The following is a 21,575-nucleotide window of genomic DNA, read 5'->3' as shown; positions in this document are numbered from 1 at the left end:
CGAAATGACCTGCATATGGGTGGTCATGATGCAACTTCATGAGTTCACTCCGCAGAGCCATATCCTCTGGCACATATACCCTCTCGTGGTAATGTAGGAGACCGTTCTTAGTACTCCAAGCCGCCTTCGAGTCCCCGACTCGGTTCCTAGTTGCCTTCGAGTCGTTTCCGACTCGGTTCCTAGGTAGGTTCCTAGTTGCCTTCGAGTCGTCTTCGACTCGGTTCCTAGGCGAGTCCGTTAATTTGGATTTGGAAATCCCGTCCGCCGGAACCATCTTCCGCTGAGAAAAGGCGTCCCCTTCCTGCAGCTTCCGTACTAGGTCCGCAGTTGACGGCGTCAAAGAGCCAAAAACGTCCTCGGCTTGCATTGCTCCAAGTGCAAGTCTTCTCTGGCAACGGCAGGCTCCGGAAACCTGACCGTCTATACGCAAATCCGTACTGGGGCTCTCCCCTCGGGATAAGCTTGCCCTACTGGGACTATCCTCTAGAGATATCAAGCTTGCCAGCCTTATGCCGGACTCCAATGCGTTCAATTTCAATTTGTGTTGCAAAGTCAGTAATAATCCGACATCTTCTTCTCCCTCCCCGTCTTCAAAAAAGTCCGGGCGTTGGGATGGAGCGTCTGAAGGGTTCTTTACCCCAGGCTTATATTCAATCTCGAAATCATAAGCCGCTAGAAGCTGAGCCCATCTGGCCTGCTTTGCATTCAACTTCTTCGCAGTGAAGAAGTAAGTTAAATTATTATGGTCTGTCTGCACCCTGATGGAGTGCTTGCTACCTTCAAGGTAGTGACACCATTTCTGGAAAGCAAATACAATTGCTCCCAATTCCTGGTCATGCACCAGCCAACGACGTTCTGTCTCGCTGTACTTTTGGCTTAAGAAAGCAACTGGATGCCAGTATACTCGGTTTCTAATCAGTTCCGAGTCGGAGCCGACCCAGGTCCTAATAGGATCCGTATCGGAGCCTGGTTGCAGAAGTATGGCTCCTCTTCCAACCTTCGAGGCATCCATAATAATCTTAATTCTCTTCTCTGGGTCAAAGTGTCTTACCACCAAAGGACTTTTGAAAGCGTCACGAAGCTCTTCAAAAGCCTTCTTTGCTTCCGGAGTCAGTTTGAACCCACAAGTCCCCATTTTAGGATCTCCTTTAAGCATCTCAGACAGCGGTGCTGTTATGGTTAAAAAGCTTCTTATAAATTTTCTAAAGAACCCAGTAAAGCCCAGGAAAACTTGGATCTCCTTTGCAGACTTTGGTTCAGGCCAGTTCCAAATAACTTCAGTTCGTTCAGTGTCCATCGAGGTTCCTTGCTCGTCAATGACATAGCCTAGGAATTTTACCCTCTGCTGATGGAAACTACACTTTGAAGCTTTTGCATATAGCCAGTAGTCTCTGAGCCTCTGCAGAACCTGTTTAACATACTTCACATGTTCTTCTTCTGATTATGAATAAATCAGGATATCATCAAGGTAAACGATTACAAAATCATCAATAAGGCCTTTCAAGGCATCATGAATATAAGATTGAAAGGTCGCGGGGGCATTAGTCAACCCAAATGGCATAACTAAATACTCATAGTGCCCATACCGAGTTCGGAAAGCCATTTTCCACTCGTCTCCGCGCTTAATTCTTATCCGGTGATATGCATCCCGGAGATCAATCTTAGTAAAGCGTTTGGATCCCATCAATCGGTCCAGCATCTCATCTATCCTTAATAAGGGATAACGGTTTTTGACTGTAATCTCATTAAGACCGCGGTAATCCACACAGACGCGTAAAGAGCCGTCTGCTTTCTTTACAAATAAAATAGGTGCACCAACTGGGCTTGTTGATTCTCGGATCCAACCCTTCTGCTGCATCTCTTCTAGGTATGTGCACAGGTGTTCCAGTTCTTTCGCCGAGCATGGATAAAGGGGTCCATAAGGAGGGCCCTTTACACCTGGTTGCAACATAATCTCATGATTGACATTCTCAGGAGGCAGAGTTACCACCTCCTTTTCTGAGAATACATCGGTATACTCGTTATAAATATCCAGAAGTTTTCCTTCTTCTGGTTCGACTGCTTCTGCAGATAGAAAAAACGTGGTCGCTGTTCTTGCCAGCAGTCCAAAGCGTCAAAGCGTCTCAATTTTAATCTTAATGGACAATTCTTTACTTTTTCAAAATTGCCACTTTTGCCCGCGCCAGGTAAGGATCATAGGATCTTCGTCCCAAAGCCAGGTCTTCCCTAGGATGGCTTCAAATCCGGTCATGTTGATTACATAGAACCATAGGGGATAGTTCTTTTCTCTCCCCTTTGTGTCAATAACCGTGGTGTCAAGGTTGAGGATAGCGAAGCAAGTAGTGACCTGCCCGTCAACGAATTTGACAGGTTGTTCTAGGTTCCGAGTCAGCTCCCAGCCGGCTTCGAGTAGGAACCTATATAATATAAAATTCTCGTCTGCTCCAGTGTCGAGCATGGCGGTCACCTCGGATCTTGCTTCGGGAAGGTTCAATCTTATATGAATTGGCATAGCGAAGTTCTTCAAGTCTTCCTCCTTCCTCAAACTGGCAACCACGGGCAGTCCTCATTGGGTTTGCTCTTTGTCAGACTGTTTCTCAGTCTCCTTTTCCTTTTTTGTATGGGTAGCATTTAGCTTCGGGGATGAAATTGGATTCCCTTCAGCGGTTTTGGTAGCTTTGCACTCGATGGCATAATGGCCAGTACGATTACAACGATAGCAGATCACTGTCGACTTGTCCTTGTTCTTTGAGAAGGATTTCTGCTTCTTCTGAGATTTCTCTCGGTCGTTGTGATCTGATCTATATTTTCGCTTTCGAGTCGGCTTCGAGTCGGAACCTTCTTGGTTCCGAGTCGGACCTTGGCCTCCGGAGCGATTGTTATTCTCATTTTCGGCTTTCCTTTCCAATCTCCACTCTTGCTTCTCGATTTGATACAATCGTTGAGCGGTAGTAATTAGGTCCGGAAGCTTCGCTGGGAGCGTACCCATTCTCGTGATATCCAAACAGATCTTTGGCAACAGCTTTGCCAGGAAGATTCGATATTTGAAGAGGTCTTCGGCCGGTGGAGGCCCGCCACTTCCTTCTCTCGCTTTCTCGTAGAGAATCGAGAATTTGGAATAAAAAGCCTCAGGGTCTTGTCCATTTGACTATGTTAGGCTTAATAAAGCCATAGCGCTGTTGATTCCTCGGTTCTGGGGGGATTCAATCTGGTCCTCCAACCAGGTTCGGAAATCGTCAAAGGTAAAAGATTGCAAGTTAATCGAATTTTTCTTCTCTCTCCATTGGATGCGGTGGTCTCCATCAAGCCAAGCGGCAGCATATTGGACTTTACTTGCTTCGTCGGGGTAGGACCGGGAACGACTTGAGATGTTGTTTTCCACGTCCTCAATCCATTCCTCGAATTCCTTGATTGATTTTGAAGCGAAGCGCTTGGGGTCTGGAACCTTGGTGTCACGACGTTCGCTGGTAGTCGCGTGCGACGGTCCAGTGGTTCTGAGTCCTTATATAAGGGCCTGCAGCATCTCCATGGTCATGTTGACCTGTGAAACAGCTTGTGGAGGTAATTCTTCAGAAATCGCATCCTGCGCCGGTTCAGTACTGGTATAGTCCTGAGCCTCTTCCTCCTCGTGTACAAATCCCGGGTTAGGAACTGGAACAGTTCCCGGTTCATCCGGTGTTGGAGAAGTCATGCCTCGTGTAGTCACCATCGTCTCGGAGTCGATTCGGATCCTCGTGGAAGCGGTTTATAATGTAAAGTGGGTGGTGTCTGGAAGACTTATATATGAGGGAGTTGGAACCTACTGGGCTCTGAGGGGGTTCCTACTAGGAGTCGAGGCAGTATATAAAGTAAATAGATATGGGTTATATTGATATAGAATAAACCGCTTGAGCCCCTTCATCCTGGGGGATGGGGTCTCAAGCTTATAAGCCTGATCTAGATGAGATCCTACTTCCTAACAGGGTTATATTCACCGAGCATGAGGGGTAGATGCATCCTTTGTGATGTATCAACTCAACCCGCGGAGGATATGCAGGCCTTTGTAAGCCGGATCGGCATCCCCGAGCCTGGCACTTCACAGCTGGGATGCCATCAACAGAAATTATTATAGTAAACTGCTGAGACCCAGACCTATAAGGCATAAATTACTAACTGTAAACGACATACTATGGCTAATTAGGCTTAGGCATATAGATAGCCTATTTATTGGGTCAACTACATATCTAAGGATTCATCTATGTATGCTATTCACAGCAATACCGTCAGATCTGCTTGGTAGTTTCTCTAATCTACCAACACCCAGGATAATCGCACTGATATATAAGATAATAGAGATTATCTAATAAATCAATATAGGCAATGGTGTGATAGAGGATATAAATATGTTTAGCCTTCTAAATATAGTGAGGAAATGTGTTGAAATATTTCTAGCTAAATAATAATATATATTTATTATATTACTCAGCCTAATATATTGGTTAATAGAAATAGTAGGCTAATTACTTATTAAATATCACCTGATGACATAATCTATAAATTATAATCCAATACTCAGGCTAGTATATAAATATTTACTTTATAATAGGTGTTGCTATGTGATTATCAATCATGAATAGTGGTATTTCTGGATAGGACGTGATGATTAAATTAACCCTAATATTAAATTAATTCTAAAATGTCACTTAACTGTATTAGGTAATAAATGCTATTCTAACTGGGTATAACATTCTTGAATCCTAACTATATTAAAAAATAACCCTAATAATTTTTAATAACTCATAATAACCAAACTAATCGCTTAAATATGTTTAAACTAATATACTGTCTTGATAGTGGTATCAAATATTTCTAGTCCAAATTTGAACTGCTACCCCTACTGAATTATGGGTATGGAGAGTATGGGTAATAACAAAAATGTCCCTACTCCTATTTGTCTAATACGGCGCTAGTAATTACTAACAAAATTAAATGCCCTTACTAGTATGGGCATTATCCATTGATGATAGTGCATATGTATTAGCACGAATAGGAACTCAATTAACATTGATATCCATTAACAGGCGTGATCAACTGTTGGATCGCTGTGGTCTAGATGGCTGGGATATTCAACTCAATCGGGTTATACACGATGTTAGGCCATGTACGAACATCATCAGCCAATATAACACGTATGGTGGTAGATATATAACAATGCGCGCGATGTAAATATATTTCAATCTAGCTAGGCCATATAGTATGGTAACACTCCCGGCATACCATAATAAGAAACTTCTCTAGTTACTTGAAAAATGTGTTATATATGATAATAATAATAAATTGCTCTAGTAAATATAATAAATACTAATACTATCTATAATAGTAATAGTAATCTGTAGTATGGATAATATATAATTATATATAACTATGTCCTAATATGTTAGAACCCCTGATAATCTGTTATGGCGCGCAAGCGATATATCCTGGCTACTAGCGCCTGTCGCACCTCAATCAAAATAATCTAAAAAACCTGTCCTTTTCAATTAACCACAACAGCAGTATAATAACTTGAATATTACTTATTTTTCGATAACAAGCAATTTAATAGTATAAAAATAACTAGTCTAATTTTAAGGGCGATCAGACGACAAAACCTGATTATAGTCTATAAAAGTTCATGATTGTAGTCTATAACACTAACCCTAGATTTAACTAGCAAAAATAACCCTAAAATAGAGTTTGTGATTGTAGTACAGTTCACTACACTCAGGTATTTTGGTTAGGTATAGAAGGCCTTAATGCTCTAATTGTATTGGTAATTAATTTTTTGTATATAATTATTATTTTGGGTTAGAAATTGAGCTTTGAAGATAATATAGAACGCGTTTTTGGGTGGAAGTGGCCAACTCGCTTACATGGCCATCCCGCTTACCGATTACGTTAAGGACACTCCTCTTCACATCTTCCACCACAATATATATTCATTATATAATTTAGTTAGTCTTATATTAATTTAATAGTTTTATTATATTTTTATAAACTATAGGACCTTGCTGTTCTAATCTCTACTCAATATCTTTCCTATCATTGTTAAAGCGTGTATATTGTTGGTTTCGTAACACTCGCGCCACTTAATCTATTTGGGTGAAAAGTATGTGGCGTCTCTACACAAGTGTAATCTAGGCTGCGAGTTATTGATTTTTCGGGACAGCAGTTTGAAAGGAACTACATCATGTCAGCTCGAGATGATTTTTGGAATGCTACTTGCCATGAACTCATCCCCCAACATCGAGAGGAGGGGTTATAACTGCCCCACTCTTCGGACTAAGAACTATTGAGCTGAATACTCGGTCCCCATTTCTAGGGACAGATTAATATCTTGCTAGCCTTTGATTGCAGACTCTACCTCAGAATAGCGTTGACACCATCAAAATGACATCAAATCAACAACTGCTACCGAATGTCATCGACGGCATCGCCAAGACTAACCCAGAAACTCCTTGGATTGCGTTTCCCAGATCAAACACTACATACGCGGATGGATTCCGAGAGACCACATTTAAAGAATTCGCCAACGCAGTGAATGGCGCTGCCAACTGGATTAAGAATGCTCTCGGAACAAGTCAGGAATTTGGCACCCTAACGTATATTGGCCCCAATGACTTGCGCTATCCGGTCATGGTTGTTGCTGCAATCAAAACAGGGTACAAGGTAGAAAGCCCACAGCCGAACACCATGGCAATGACATGGATTTCTGACACCAACAGATAGTTATTACTGATATCCCCTCGAAATAATGTCGATGCCAATGTCAATCTATTCAAGCTTACAAACTGCACCACTGTAATTTCCCCGGCGCCGCATCCTGCGATTTTGGGAGAAGTTGACTCCGTATACCCGATTACTGTGTTAGAGCCACCATCAATCGAAGAGCTGCTTGACAAACAACATGCACACTTTCCTTACGATAAAGCATATGACAATGCCAAGGACCAGCCCTTTGTTGTCATGCATACGTCTGGCTCAACTGGTCTACCCAAGCCAATCATCGCGCCACACGCTCTTGTCACTGCCTTTGCGAACATCATCCACAACGTGCCACCAGAGGGATATGAAAATCAGATGTTGCGAATGCACGGCAAGCGAATCTTTTTACCAATGCCGTTATTCCACGCTATAGGGGTATTCTTTGGCTTGATTAGTGTTTCGTTTGCTCGAACCAACCTGGTCATCCCATTGACCAACGCTCCACCCACCGCCAAGGGAGTTGCAGAGGTATTGCGATATACACGGGTCAATGCTACCATATTAGCCCCGTCAACAGTCGAAGAAATCAGCAAAGACACTGATTTACTTAACCATATCACCTCGCAACTGGATACGCTTGCCTATTCAGGCGGCGACCTGCCGAAGAGACTGGGAGATGCTGTGGCTGAAAAGGTGTATATGTTTCCCATATATGGCGCCACAGAATTTGGTCATGCCCGGCAGATCGCTCCCACAGATCGTGCATGGTCGGACTGGAAATATATTCAATGGGACGAGCGGGGCGGCTCAGTAATGGAACATCATTCGGACTCAATGTACGAGTTTGTGTTGAAACGGACGCCTTCTGTAGAATACGAGTCGGGCTGTTTTGCTATTTTTAAGGACGCCGACAAGTATAGGACCAAGGATCTATGGACTCCGCATCCACATAAGCCTGGTTTATGGGCCTACTGTGAGCGGAAAGACAATATCCTGGTCTTATTGAATGGTGAGAAGGTCAACCCTCTTGGATTCGAAGAAGCTGTGGCAACCGACCCGATAGTCAAATCCTGCATTCTTATTGGCGCTGAACAAGTCCACACGATTCTCTTGGTGGAACTCAATAACACCGAGTTAATTCCGGCTGAAGGCAGTGATGCGGTTATTGAACGCCTTTGGCTCACGATTAGCGCTGCAAATGCTGCCGTTCCTTCATTTGCCCGCGTTTCAAAGGCTTGCATTCTCTTCGCGCATCCAGAAAAACCAATCCAGATGACTCCAAAGGGAACTGTCATTCGGAAATCAACAATAGACTCGTACGGGGACGAAATCCGTCAAATCTACAAACTGGCTAGTCAAGGAGCTACTGCTCAGCCCATTTCTGAAATGGCCACGGCCATTGCATTGCATGACAAGAACTTCGTAGCTTTGTCCATCGAGAAAGAATTGTGTGCGATTCTTCGTGTGGGGAAAATAGATAGACAAGAAAATCTGTTCCACCAAGGCTTGGACTCCGTTTTGGCCATAGAGCTGGTGCGAAACCTGCAACGTGTGTGCAACATCAGTATTAGCACGGTTTACAGTCATCCTATTATCAATGACCTTGCCTCCATTCTAGTCGTCGGTGAATTGGCACTTCATAAACACGAGAATTCTATGCTCGACGCAATTTCAGGATACCGAAGGCAGCTGGATGGAATACAGATACAGCCTCGCTCCCCTGGCTCCCCCCAGGGAACCAGCCATGTGGTGCTGTTAACGGGATCTACGGGGACAATCGGCTCGTATTTCCTCAATGCACTTGTGAAAGAGAAGACAGTGGCACACATATACTGTCTCAATCGTTCAATGGATGCTCGAGACCGGCAAGTGAAAAATAATTTTGATCGCCACTTAACAGCCGAGTTTCCGGCCGCTCGAGTTACGTTTCACACTGGAGATGTCACCACTAGCAATGGGAAATTTGGATTGGATTATACCGTGTTTGCCCAATTGCAGGCTCAAGTTACAAAGGTTGTTCACTGTGCATGGCCGGTTGACTTCAATTTTCACCTCGGGTCATTTGAGGCTCATTTGGACGGCATTGTGCATCTGTCCTCCTTCGCTGCCAGTGCCAGACACTCGCCAACCATCTTATTCCTCTCGTCTAGCAGTGCTGTCCAAGGTTATCCAGACACGTTTATACCGGAAAAGATAATCGGTGACCCGGCCGTCACTAGCCTGAACGGCTATGGACAATCTAAATGGGTGGCCGAGATATTGCTCGACGACGCCTCCAAGAAGCTCGAACTAGATATATCCATTGCCCGACTGGGTCAAGTCGCAGGGCCAATCCAGGGTCCGGGAGTTTGGAATATCAATGAGTGGCTTCCGAGTCTAGTAATCAGCTCACAGCACCTAGGCGTGATTCCGGCCCAATTTCCTGCGTTGAGAAACACGGACCTTGGGCGAGGTGAAGTTGATTGGGTGCCAGTGGACATTCTCGCCAACGTGATTCTAGAGTTACTCTTTACAGGTAACAAGAATTCTCCAAAGGAGCCAAACAGTGGCGCTCGTGTTTACCATGTATCCAATCCATCGGCGAATCAATGGTCGACGCTTGTTCCCGAGGTAGTCGAGCTTCTGTGTTCATTCTCATCAAACTCTGGCCCCCATACTGGAGGTTCAACTCTTGTCGATGACAGCTCTATAAAAGTAGTACCTTATCATGAATGGTTGCAAAAACTACAGTCGTCTGAGTCCAGCATTCTCAACCAAGTGGATTCACTTGCTGTAACACAAGTCCCAGCCGTCAAGCTCATCGGGTTTTACAAGTGGTTAGGGAAAGAGAATACAGCTTCTGATCGCGCATGTTCTATTTTGGATACGATGCAGACAGTCGAGGAAAGTCCAACACTAGCAAAGCTAGGGGCCATTCAACCTTCTTGTATGGCAAAATGGACAAAATCATGGATGCAGCAGATATATGCCAGGGGCTACAGAGAATTTGAAAGCAAGTGATATGATCAGCTTCAACGTTGCAAGATGAGACGGTAATACGTTCAAACCGCGTGTATGCATGATTTCTTTATATAAATATCCGTTTTTTTTAGAAAAAAAAAAAAAAAAAATTAATCTTAAGACGTGAGCCAAAACGGATCAGACTTAAATGATAGGGGGTACTAGAATAATTTCCACTAACACGGCGGTCCAAACAAAATGCTATAGATCACGATTGTCTAAATGACCGAAGGACAGCATCGAGCTTAGTATGCATTTCATCCCACTCGCCCAATTCGTCGCTCAGGTCAGTGATTGCGCCGCCAGCGCCGATTCTCCATGTCTGGCTATCATCATCGCCTATCTCATCATCCCAACGGTATACAGTCCGGATGACGACCGAAAAGTCGCCACCACCTCCCACATCCATATAACCTAGCACGCCAGAATAAATGGATCGCGGTGTGTCTTCGATCTGTTGCAGCAATTCGCAGGATCTTTTCTTGGGGGCCCCGGTCATGCTGCCAGGAGGAAGGCTGGCCCCCAGGACGTCGATACCGGACTTCTGAGGTCGGTAAGCTGGCTCGATATAAGTTGGTCTCAGCGTGCCCTCGATCACTGTTACTAATTGGTATACCGTCTCATACTCCTCAACCTGCATCAATGAAGTCGTGCGCACATTACCAGAGCCAACAACACCAGAGAGGTCATGGCGGATAAGATCGACAATCATCAAGTTCTCTGCGCGTTCCTTTGGCGTCGATAGGAATTTTGTCGCGATTAATCGATCAACAAAACCAAGACTCCCATCAGGGTTGACCTGTCGCTTCTTCACAGTGCCTTTGATGGGTCGAAACTGACAGATGGATTCATCGTGCGCGTTGGGTCTCGTCCAGGAAAGAAATCTCTCAGGCGAAGAAGACATTATTGTAATAGGGCCAATTCTCACGTATGCACCAAAGGGAGCCGGATTTACGGCGCGTAGGCGGAGATATTGCGACCAGGAAGAGGTAGAGGGCCCGGGCATGTTGATAGTTGTTTGGCCAGTTAGGCACAATTCGTATGAATTGCCTTGCCTAATCTCAGCATGACACTTTCGAATTTTATCTCGGTACTCTTGCTCAGTAGGCAGTGTGAATTTTGACTGGGGCTGTGCTGTAAACAATGTTTCTACTGGAGTAGGTGGAGACGAAGATGTCGAAGTTTTGTGACTTTTTACATCTGAAAGCGTTGTGGAGATCTCTGATTGCATTTTTGATGATGCACCTTTGCTGATTTCATCCAAAGAAAAAGGTTCGGATCGGGCGAGGCGTGTTAACGTGGTGATTGCGACATCAACCCACTCGTGGTCATTTGGTTTGATACTTTGAACGTGGAGACTTCGCGCAGCGTGGTTGATTACAATGCTGCGCTCGACAAATGCGAACTGGATCTCTGGGCGATTAGGCTTTGTCGCCGATGGAATGTCCAATGTCTCCAGACATGCTTCATAACTGATGTATCCCATGAGACCGCCCCAGAATGGAGAGTCACCTTTGTCATGTAATTGCCGTCTACTCTCCATGAACTCCTTGAGAAAGGGGAAAACACTGCCTCCATAGCTACTCAGGCTTTGTGCTGTGGTTTGCGATCCCTTTTGTACATATACATGCTCACGACCTGTGTTGTACGAGATCTTCAGTGTGTCTGTATAGATGAATCCAATGATGCTATAATTTCCCATGGGAGAATCCTGGCTCATCTCCGAGTCCAGAATGACTATTTCATCGCCGAAATCGTGAAGAAGTTGCTGACGTATCGAGTGTATATTCAAGGTTCCGACGTTGATGGATCGAGTACTAAACTGGCTGGTATTGGCAGGTTCCATGTTTATATCAATCTTGCGGTGTTCCTGGTTCCACCGTTTCGCAAGCTCCCACCAGTTGGAGACAACAAGACTAGCCTTTTCGCTTGAGCAGACCGACTCTGGGTGAAATTGAATGCCGTAAAAGGGCTTTGTGGTATGTTTAACCGACATCAGAATGTGCGACGGGTTGAGGATCCCACACTCTGCCCTAGAGTCCTCGGGCGTAGGAGGAGCACAGGAATAAGAATGATCAATGTCCCAAGCGAGCGGGACTAGGCTCATGCATGTATGGCGAGGACTCCAGAGATCCTTCTCTTCCGGGGACCCCTGCGTATCGTCTAGAGATCCGTAGAGAGAGTGATATTGCACCGATGAAAATGTTTCGATTCGTTCAAAGATAGACCCATTGCAAGTACGTATTTCTGTCTCGATTCCATGGCGAGGATATGGTAGCCGTCTCACAATGCCCCCAAAATTCACAACCAAACTCTGAAAGCCAAGACAAACACCGAGAACAGGAACGAGTTTGTCATCTGGGAGGTTCCAGACGTCTTTAATGCAGCCAATATCAGAGGGCACGTATGGACTGCCTGGGCCAGGTCCGATTATCAGAGAAGCGAACGACTCCCGCAGATTTGAAGGAAGGGGGGAGTCAATGGTGATCTTAGTTACGAGGACGTGCAGCGTTTCCTCAATGAGGGCTATAATATTATTGGAAAAGGAGTCATAGGCATCGATAAATAGGATCCTCGGTTTGAACGACATGATTGCAACGTATGTCTTCGACAGCAAAAAGCGATTTGGTTTGACAGTTGCAGCTTCCCGTCGAAGGGTTTGTATGGCTTGTGTATGGTTCTATAATGAAAATATTCCAAGGCACATCTGTGAAAAGACAAAATAGTTCTACTTAGTTTTTATAAGGTGGGAAGAGCAGTGTGGTTACAAAAACATCACTCTTTGATCGCGATTTAGTCTTGGTCTTAGACTTTGTGTCAACCTCAAAATTACCACTGTACCAAAAAGGGGCCCCTTAACTAGTGGGGTTCCTGGTATTTTGGCCTTTATGGGCTATCGATGATCAGTTCCCGACCAAAATTAACGATCTTTAGAGTTTTTCAAGTAACGGTCAAGACCGTATGTAATGAGTACTGTCCATAATTACCAGCGGTTCCAACCATACGGTACCACATTATTAGAACGAGCTGATCGCCCCTTATCAATAGTCGGACTGGATATGCAACATTGAACGGACTTCTGCCGTCTAAGCTTGTGATAACCTGACTCATGCAACTAACTCTCGGGGTTATGTTAGAGAATACTCAGCTAGAGTGAGGAAGAAGCATGAGGTCTTCTGCTAATAGTTACGGAAATTATGAAATATGGAATATGTAATGCAATAAAGCTCTCACAAAAAAAATCGCTTCATTTAGGTAATTCGTGTTGACTTAGGAGCTGGTAACCTCCCACTCTGTCTGTACCTTTATCTTGTTCTCACCCAGATTCCCATGCTGCGTGTCTGTCAAGTCGTCCAGGCAGTCTTTTCGGGGTGGAATAGATGACCCGGGACTAGCCACGCTAGAATTGAGCGGAATCTCTGGATAGTTTCCGACGTGCAGCCGGTGAAACCGTCCAGTAGCACTGCTTTGGTATACATTGCTTGGGTTCAAATGATTACTCGAGCTTCCTTTCCCCCAGGACTTGATATAACTGCGAATTAACGGACCGAATGTCGGCATGCATCCGACGGTTACCGCTAGGGTAGGTTCCAGCAAACTCCATATAACGGCGTTGACGACGGTATAGGTAATATCGCCGGTAAAATCAACCTTCATAAGATACTGCAGTCGTATCATACTGACAATACAGACGCTGTTGGAATAACAAGACTGGTTAGGGGATGATTTGGCGTTTATATTTGGATCGAGGGTAGTGCTACTTACAATGATCCTAAACTGAAAATTCCGACAAGTGCAATGCGCTTTTTTTGGGGGATCTGGAGTCCCCAAACAACTGGTATGGGCAGTATAACAACCAACACATCGGTCAGGATGTTGAGTATGCCGATTATTAGCCAAAGAGCATTTCGATTGCCACAGTGGCCTTGCACGGTAGGATCGAAGCTCATCTTAACGGGAAGACAGATAAAAGTAGTGGATAGAATGACCATCAGCGCAAATGTATTGCAGATTCCAATGGCAATGTATAGGCCGATGTGGAAAGACCTCATGGGAAAGATTCCCATGTATAAAAGGCACATGGATGTTTTGATCAAGCCCTCGGCAACGGCCCATAGTACCTCGATTGAATATAATGAGGCCATAAACACCTTAACTGCAGATAGAGGAACCTCCTTCGCATGAAGACCAACGCCTCCATGAGTGATATTGACTATGGCGAGACCGCAAATGGCCCAGCAGCACACCTATATTCGACATTCGTCATTAGACTTAAGATACAGCGCAGCGCAACGAATTTGCTCACCAGCGCTCCAAGGGCGCAATAATCACTCGGATTCAAAAGCACTTTTTGGATGCGTCGACTCCATAGCCGTAAGCCGTATGAGATTGTTGGGAGTACACAGAATACCACGGCGACAGCGACAGTCGATTTTTGTCGCTGGTTCTCCAATGAAAAAGTCATGCTGAACTGAACTGCTTGGAGTCCACCACGATGTGTAAGATTGAAGAACAGTGTCTTACATATTCCAAGAATAAATAACCAACGCTTATCTGACAACTTGATGCAGGTAAAGCCCCCACGAGCCACATGTTAGTGATCAATAGGCTGTGCTAGGGCATAAGCAAATCACCATTCACCACTATCTTACAAGGATCCCAATAAAGGGTAGGATTTGCACTGTTCGTGTCGGTAATGAAGTTTACATAGTTGCATACGTCGTGCATTAACTAGTGGAAGAGCCATTGTCATTACTAATGTGACTTTCTGGTTATTCATCGTAACCCAGACCTGCGGCTAACATATGCGCATTGAACATTTAATTAGTGGGCTGCCATTATTTGCGCAGTGCGTTTAATGCCCATGAAGGAATGCTAGCTGAGTATTTACTCCGAGTCAGTTGACAAGATCAGAATTCATGAGGCCTGCATAGACTAATGCACGCCCTACCGTTAAAGCGGGAGCGTCGGGTGAGACAGATTAGTACGTAGATAGATACGTAGCAGCGAAGTAGGTTATTGAAGGACTGATTAATCAGGCTAGCCTTGGAAATCATTGCGTAATAGCCGGTTGTGTCACATATGAGCTGCATTTTTCTGCATCCCCCGCACCATCCCCTCCCTCCATCCATTCCATTCATCCCTATAAAGTTATATGATAAGGGCAAATAGAGTGTACTCCGTACAAGTGATCCCACACGCGCATAGACTCTATATACCCCACTAGAGAAACTTGATAGTGTATCGATAAAATAACAGAACGTGGATTCGGTCAAAATGCCGATCATCCTCCTCTTTTCTCCGTCCGACTATCCTTGATCAATAGTAGTACAACGTACATACTTAGTGACAGGGCCCAGTACTAGCGCTTAGGCTCCTTGGGGGCCATTAGTTGGCAATTCTTTGTCCATATCCTCCGATTCTCCACGGGACACAAGGCCGCCAGGGCCACGTGAGATGTGGGGAGCTAATCGAGGGATCAATAACCACCGTCCTCTGCCCAGTTCGAGCTCGTAAAGCTTACGGCTTACGGTGAGACGAAAAGTAGCTGTCTACCTGTTTTATCAGCAATACCAATTCTCTTTGAGATTCGATTGTAGAGATATTAGACGGAAAAATGGCCTCTCAAACTACCGGCGACTCGGATGCCTACGACTACATCATTCTTGGTGGTGGGACAGCAGGGTGTGTCATTGCAAACCGGCTCTCTGAATATGCAGACAGAACTGTGTTGGTGATTGAAGCTGGCAGCCACCGGCCTGATGATCCCAAGATCAACACGCCAGGTTTGATGGCTGCTCTGTATGACCAACCCGAATATGATTGGAGTTTCCTTTCCGAGCCTCAAGTAAGTCATACGATTGATGGGTTGATACATCATATTCTTCGTTTCTGTTTTATATCAGATACCTGTAGAAATCATTCATGCTAACCCAAACAGGAACATCTGAATGGGCGAATTGTCGGTCATCCACGTGGAAAGGTGGTTGGCGGATCATCGGCCATCCAGTATGGTATGATCGTGTATCCATCCAAGGCTGGCATCGATGCGTGGGAGAAGTTGGGCAACAAAGATTGGGGATGGAAGACGATGAGCCATTATTACCGGAAATTCCATACATTGGGGGAGCCCTCGGACAAAACAACTCGAGACCTGTCCTTGGCTTATCTAGACAAGACCCTTCAGGGTACCACAGGTCCGGTGCAAGTCTCTTTCGCCGAAGACGATTTTTATTCACCTTTGCAAAAGGCTTGGCCCGAGACTTTTCGCAACCTTGGTCTCGCGGCTACAGGCGATCCAGCGTCCGGGGATATGACAGGTGCCTATATTAACCCATGCTCCGTCCATCCAAAGACGAAATCTCGAAACCATGCCGGCACTGCCTACTATAGTGCTGATGTGGCCAAGCGTCCTAATCTCAGGCTCATTACGAACGCCCTCGCTGAAAAAATCTTATTCGACAAAGACACTGCCACGGGCGTGCAGTTCAAGAACGCCGATGGAAATCATCTTACAGTGCGTGCCAATAAAGAAGTAATTGTCTGCGCGGGCGCTATCCAGTCGCCCCAACTTCTAGAGCTGTCTGGCATTGGGGATGCGAAACGACTCGTGGCCCTTGGCATCGCACCAGTCGTCGACAATCCATACGTAGGAGAGAACATGCAAGACCACGCTATTGCCAGCATCAGTTATGAAGTTCTTGATGGCATTCCCACCATAGAGTACATAAAAGAGCCGGGAGTACTGGACAGTTTGATTCAACTATACCAGACTACCAATTCCGGCCCGCTCACATCAAGCTGTATCACGTCAGCCTACGTCCCTCTGGGCGAATTCGCAGCAGAAGGTGAGCGGCCAGAATTAGACCGCATACTAGATGCAAACCTGCACATCAAGAAAGACTCACACCCGGGCTTGGAGAAGCAGTATGAGCTTCTCCGCTCTATTGTGGAAGATAGAAAAGACTCCACGATTCAATACTTCTCACCGGCCGTGCAGCTCTGTCCACACGCGGGGCCGAAGCCAACAGACTGGTTTGGCATGAAAGAAGACGGTCATTACACAGCTATTGCCGCATCTCTTTCTCACCCGTTCTCTCGTGGGTCGATTCATATCCGATCGGCCGATCCATCAGAAAAGCCGATGATTGATCCCAATTATCTCTCCAATGAACTCGATTTGGAGATCCTAGCACGCCACTTACTCTTCGTCGAGACGATTGCCAAGACCGAGCCCCTAGCCTCGCTCCTCAAAAAGGATGGCCGCCGAGTCCCACCCAATGTTCACGTCCATAACCTAGACGAGGCCAAGAAACTCGTGCGTGATACCCTGGTCTCGACCTATCACCCGGCCAGCACCTGCTCCATGCTACCTCGAGAACTCGGGGGTGTCGTCGACGATCAGCTGAAGGTGTATGGCACTAAGAATGTCCGGGTTTGCGATGCCAGTATCTTCCCACTGATACCGCGTGGAAATATCCAAACAAGCGTGTACGCCACGGCTGAGAAAGGTGCGGACCTGATCAAAGGCGTGGTTGCATAGGAATCACCTAAAATCGCCTTTACATGAGTGTGGAGTAGTGCAAACCAAGAAATGAATACATCTGTAATACCGAGTAACATACAAGAATAGGTAACAATAACGCTTCCAATCTTACACCTCTTACGCAGTTCCGGGCTGCTATTCTGAACTTGCATAAATTCGCTCGTTACAACCTGCCATAAATAGTTATACATTAAATGACCATGATAACTGGATTCCCACCATTCTCTTTTTGCCGAGAATCCACGTCCCACTACGGAAGGGCGTAAGTTACAACCCATCCGACACTTGGAATTCTGAAGTGCGGTGTAAGTTCTAACAAGCAGTTGCCATAGACTCGGACTATTGCCCATACTATGATCTATCAGCCTTCAAGTGCCGGATAACCTTGGCGGGCTAGACTCGGTCGAGTTACCTTTATTCACATGCACTTTGTGGGTAATATTTATTACATAGATACTCTGAGCTGGCGGCCCCCAATAATCATGTAGTGTAAAGGACGAACGGTGGAGTTCGCATTCTATCACATCAGTCTTTGCTGACATGTGTAAGATTTCGCCACATGCATCGATTCCCTAGTTTGGAATATGCATGGGGCCGAAAAACAGGGCCAAAATATTGATATGCAGTACGTCATTGGACCGAATAGGCGCATAGTGTCGAAAATGCAGTTTTTCGGGTGATCCGCCCGTACCACCTTGTCAGAGATCAACATTTCCTTTTACGAAGTGACTAGTAGCTCGATTGAGCCAATGGTGATCATAATAATATCTGTAAGATCGACGGATACGTACTTGTTGGCTAGAGACCAGACTGATACTATTATTTACTGCTAGACTATCTGGTAGAATTACATTGCCAGCTAGCCACATTCACGCAAAGATTGTTTTATGACCGAAATGTAATTTTCAATATTGAAAATGAATTTCACCAAGACTACAATCTACTTGCCGGACGACCCACCCATGCTTTTCAATGTTATAGTAACACCAGACTTTGGTGTCCATCCAAATTATTCATTCTTTCTCCCAGTGTTAACAGTAAAACCCGTGTACATACCGATTTGACGTTGACCACATCAAAATTCATGTCATCTTTTTGCTTTTCGTACGACATCAATATGGACTCTACCTTTTTGGGCGATGTCCTATCCTACGGCCGTCAAGAGGCCGTGTCGATATATTTTACAATAATCGCTGTAATTTTTGTAATGCTTATGAGGCGTCGATATTTCTCAGGGATATCTCAATTTAAAGGCCCGCTTCTAGCGTCTGTATCGGCTATATGGCAGATATGGCATGTTGCAAAAGGAGACATTGAATATGCTGTGCTCCGGGAGCACAAAAAACACGGTAGTTTATCGTCTCAACTTGACACTAAACATATGGAAATCATGGCTTACATACCTATAGGTGACTTTGTGCGAATAAGTCATCAGGAAGTTTCCTGTAGTCATCCTGATTCTATCAAGGCAATTCTCGCACCGCCACATCGCAAGGTCAGCCATTCTAATTCGCAAAAAAGAAAAAAAAGAAAAAGAAAAATACGCAATTCAACACCATTTGTTGAATATAGCTAACTTGATTCAGGCCAACTGGTACCAGGCCCTGGCAGTTCCAGACAAGTTTCACCAAACACCCATGTCTGAGTGTGATCCAAAGCGACATCGTGAACGCTCGTCCATCACGGCCAGTAGTTATACACTATCCTACTTGATTCAATCTGAAGGTCGGGTCGACAAGTGCATCCAGGAATTGCAGCAACAGCTCATGCGCTTATCAAAAACCGGAAATGCGATCCACTTTGATCACTGGCTCAACTACGTTGCGTTTGATATAATAGGCGAACTTACGTTTTCAAAGAATTTCGGATTCGTTCGCGAAGGCGCGGATATTGATAATTCAATTGGTAGCATGCGGTTTTTGATGATTTATCAAGCCATTATGGGTTACATGTATTGGCTTCACCCATTTATACTTCACAGCCCACTCGCAGGATACTTTGGACTTAAGCCTCACGCGCATATTTTCCACACTGTTTCAGCAGCCGTTCAGGAAAGAAAGGACGACAAGTCTTCCAACGTTGACATGGTATCCCAATGGGTTGCTAACCACAAGAAATGGCCCACTCGAATGGAAGAGAGAGAAATACTAGCTGTGTCAGGCATGACCACGATTGCTGGATCCGAGACAATGACTGGAGCATTGGAAAGCTTTTTCTATTTTGTCCTTAAAAACCCTGCATGCATGTCAAAGCTCAAAGAGGAACTGAAGGAAGCTCGATTGGCGGGGAAACTTTCTTCTATCGTCAAACATGAAGAGGCAAAACAGTTGCAATATCTTCAAGCTTGTGTGAGTGTCTTCCATCGTTACATACATGAAATATTCTTTTTCTATTATATGGGCTGATAAAATATCAGATCAAAGAATCATTGAGATACTTTGCTCCAGTTCCGTTTGGTCTGCCTCGTGTAGTCCCAGAAGATGGTTTAAAACTTGGTGATAATTTCTTCGAACCAGGAGTAAGCTCAAGGTCAGCCTGTGGAAATTATATCTAACTGATCTTTAATAGACTATTCTATCTGTGAACCCTTTTATAATCCAGAGGGACTCACGTTATTTTGGACATGACGCCGACGTGTTTCGTCCCGAAAGGTGGTTCCGTGCCGAAGCAACAGAGTATGAGAAGTATCTAATTACTTTCGGTATTGGATATAATGGCTGTCCAGGAAAACAGTTCGCATTTGCGGAAATAGGGAAGATCACTGCCACGGTTCTTCGAGATTTTGACTTTGAATTGGAACACCCGGATGCCGAATGGGATCATCGCAGTCACTTTACTATTGCGCAGCAGAATTGGCCTGTCAGAATCCGTCTTGCAATTGAAGTATAATAGTCTGGAACCTTGTGTATTATCTATCGTTGCTATTTTCACACAGGCTAGATTGTGTATTGAGTTTTGGGAAGATAATATTACCAGTTTATGAACAAAAATATCTTTTATTGTTTGGTTAGTTTTTACAGAAAGATTGCACCACTCACCAATCACAGGCCTCTTACATGGCATACTCCAAAGCAGACACCATCGACATTCCTTATCGAGTACTGCCAGACGATTCTTGCAAGATCAACCACCATAGAGTAATATCCAGGTCTCTACCCGCAAAGCCCGATCGGAGACGGTTGACACAACACCAACTTCATCTCCTCTGTACCGGGGTGTTACACCTAACCCTGAAATCTATTGGGTGACAATGCCGCCCATTTACGTATTTTGGTTAGGATACTGAAAATCGTGAGTATAGCAAGAAGATGCTTACTAGTATAGTGTGTTGGTTGCTATTGGGAGCCACGCTGGTCGTTATAATCAATAAGTGTAATTATCATATGAAGTTAGAAATTATAGCTTGAAATTAATACAGAGCGCATCTCTAGGTGGAGGTGGGCATGGCCGCTCGCTTGTAGTGGCCCCTTGTTTATTGAATATGTTAACTGTACAGGTCTAGTGCTTAGCAGGATTAATAATTTGGCAGGTAAGATCTTATTGGGTCAAATTTATATATATGGAATTGATATTATTGATATATTAGAAGCACACTGTTCTAATTACTTACATATAGAGTTCCTTGGTTTATATAGACAGCTAATCAATAGAAGTAATTGTGACGGCTGAACCTGAGGCTATCCCCAAGGGTAGGAGCGGCCTCGTGGCCGGATGGGAGGCCTCAGGCAGGAAGGGCATCAACCCTAACCCGCGGTGCCAGATCTGGGGATAGCCTCACCCCGGGGCTATAAGGGGTCAAGCTGGTTACCTAAGCACACAAGATAAAACCTTCCCGCAGGTCCTGGTAGTTAGATTCCTTTCCCATGCTTGTTGTTTTAGAGAATCGCACCCCTAGATAGAAATCAACATCTTTGGAAAAGGCACGTCACAGAACACCCTTAGATTACAGTATCTCAGAACTAGGATATGTAACTATTAGATTAATTATAAAGATCAGTATAATAGACATAATAAAAGATTATAACTATCTATTATCTACGCAGGAGCTCTGACAGCTATGATTAAGATTTACTATATAAAGACACTTGTTTACTAAGATATATTTAGTTGAATTATATTTTATTTTATATTAAATTGGATCTATATTTTATCTAGCTTATTAACAAGTTATATTTTAGCTATCATCTTGTTCACAAGTTATAGTCTTGACTCTTAATCCACCTAGTATACTAACGTCTCTACGTCCCTATCGGCAGAATATTACCAACGAACACCGCACCGGTAAAGAATGGTTGATACGTTTTGA

At 44.7% G+C, this 21,575-nt stretch overlaps 6 protein-coding genes across 6 annotated transcripts; 3 read left to right on the top strand and 3 right to left on the bottom strand.

Moving 5' to 3' along the window:
- Positions 1-2,158: 2,158 nt before the first annotated feature.
- On the bottom strand, positions 2,159-2,512 carry TRUGW13939_10338 (uncharacterized protein; the record flags this gene model as incomplete). Its single annotated transcript, XM_035493450.1, has 1 exon — positions 2,159-2,512. One exon carries the CDS (start codon positions 2,510-2,512, stop codon positions 2,159-2,161), a length of 354 nt encoding a protein of 117 aa, XP_035349343.1.
- Positions 2,513-2,566: 54 nt separating this feature from the next.
- TRUGW13939_10337 (uncharacterized protein) lies at positions 2,567-3,709 on the bottom strand (the record flags this gene model as incomplete). Its single annotated transcript, XM_035493449.1, has 3 exons — positions 2,567-3,135; positions 3,334-3,445; positions 3,542-3,709. 3 exons carry the CDS (start codon positions 3,707-3,709, stop codon positions 2,567-2,569), a joined length of 849 nt encoding a protein of 282 aa, XP_035349342.1.
- Positions 3,710-6,408: 2,699 nt separating this feature from the next.
- TRUGW13939_10336 (uncharacterized protein) lies at positions 6,409-9,723 on the top strand (the record flags this gene model as incomplete). Its single annotated transcript, XM_035493448.1, has 2 exons — positions 6,409-6,687; positions 6,748-9,723. 2 exons carry the CDS (start codon positions 6,409-6,411, stop codon positions 9,721-9,723), a joined length of 3,255 nt encoding a protein of 1,084 aa, XP_035349341.1.
- Positions 9,724-12,993: 3,270 nt separating this feature from the next.
- Positions 12,994-14,188, bottom strand: TRUGW13939_10335 (uncharacterized protein; the record flags this gene model as incomplete). Its single annotated transcript, XM_035493447.1, has 3 exons — positions 12,994-13,417; positions 13,489-13,970; positions 14,030-14,188. The coding sequence occupies 3 exons, from the start codon at positions 14,186-14,188 to the stop codon at positions 12,994-12,996; spliced, it is 1,065 nt and encodes a 354-aa protein (XP_035349340.1).
- A 1,146-nt stretch (positions 14,189-15,334) lies between these two features.
- Positions 15,335-17,266, top strand: TRUGW13939_10334 (uncharacterized protein; the record flags this gene model as incomplete). The annotated part of the gene is made up of 2 exons (XM_035493446.1): positions 15,335-15,571; positions 15,665-17,266. Coding segments are annotated over 2 exons (1,839 nt in total), but the record flags the coding sequence as incomplete, so codon positions are not given.
- Positions 17,267-18,650: 1,384 nt separating this feature from the next.
- TRUGW13939_10333 (uncharacterized protein) lies at positions 18,651-20,158 on the top strand (the record flags this gene model as incomplete). The annotated part of the gene is made up of 4 exons (XM_035493445.1): positions 18,651-18,764; positions 18,856-19,623; positions 19,686-19,787; positions 19,838-20,158. The coding sequence occupies 4 exons, from the start codon at positions 18,651-18,653 to the stop codon at positions 20,156-20,158; spliced, it is 1,305 nt and encodes a 434-aa protein (XP_035349338.1).
- Between the last annotated feature and the right edge of the window lie 1,417 nt (positions 20,159-21,575).

This window comes from Talaromyces rugulosus, chromosome V (assembly GCF_013368755.1).
Source record: "Talaromyces rugulosus chromosome V, complete sequence".
Classification (NCBI taxonomy): domain Eukaryota; kingdom Fungi; phylum Ascomycota; class Eurotiomycetes; order Eurotiales; family Trichocomaceae; genus Talaromyces; species Talaromyces rugulosus.
Note: the sequence above shows the minus strand (reverse complement) of the source record. Positions and strands in the feature narration are given on the sequence as shown.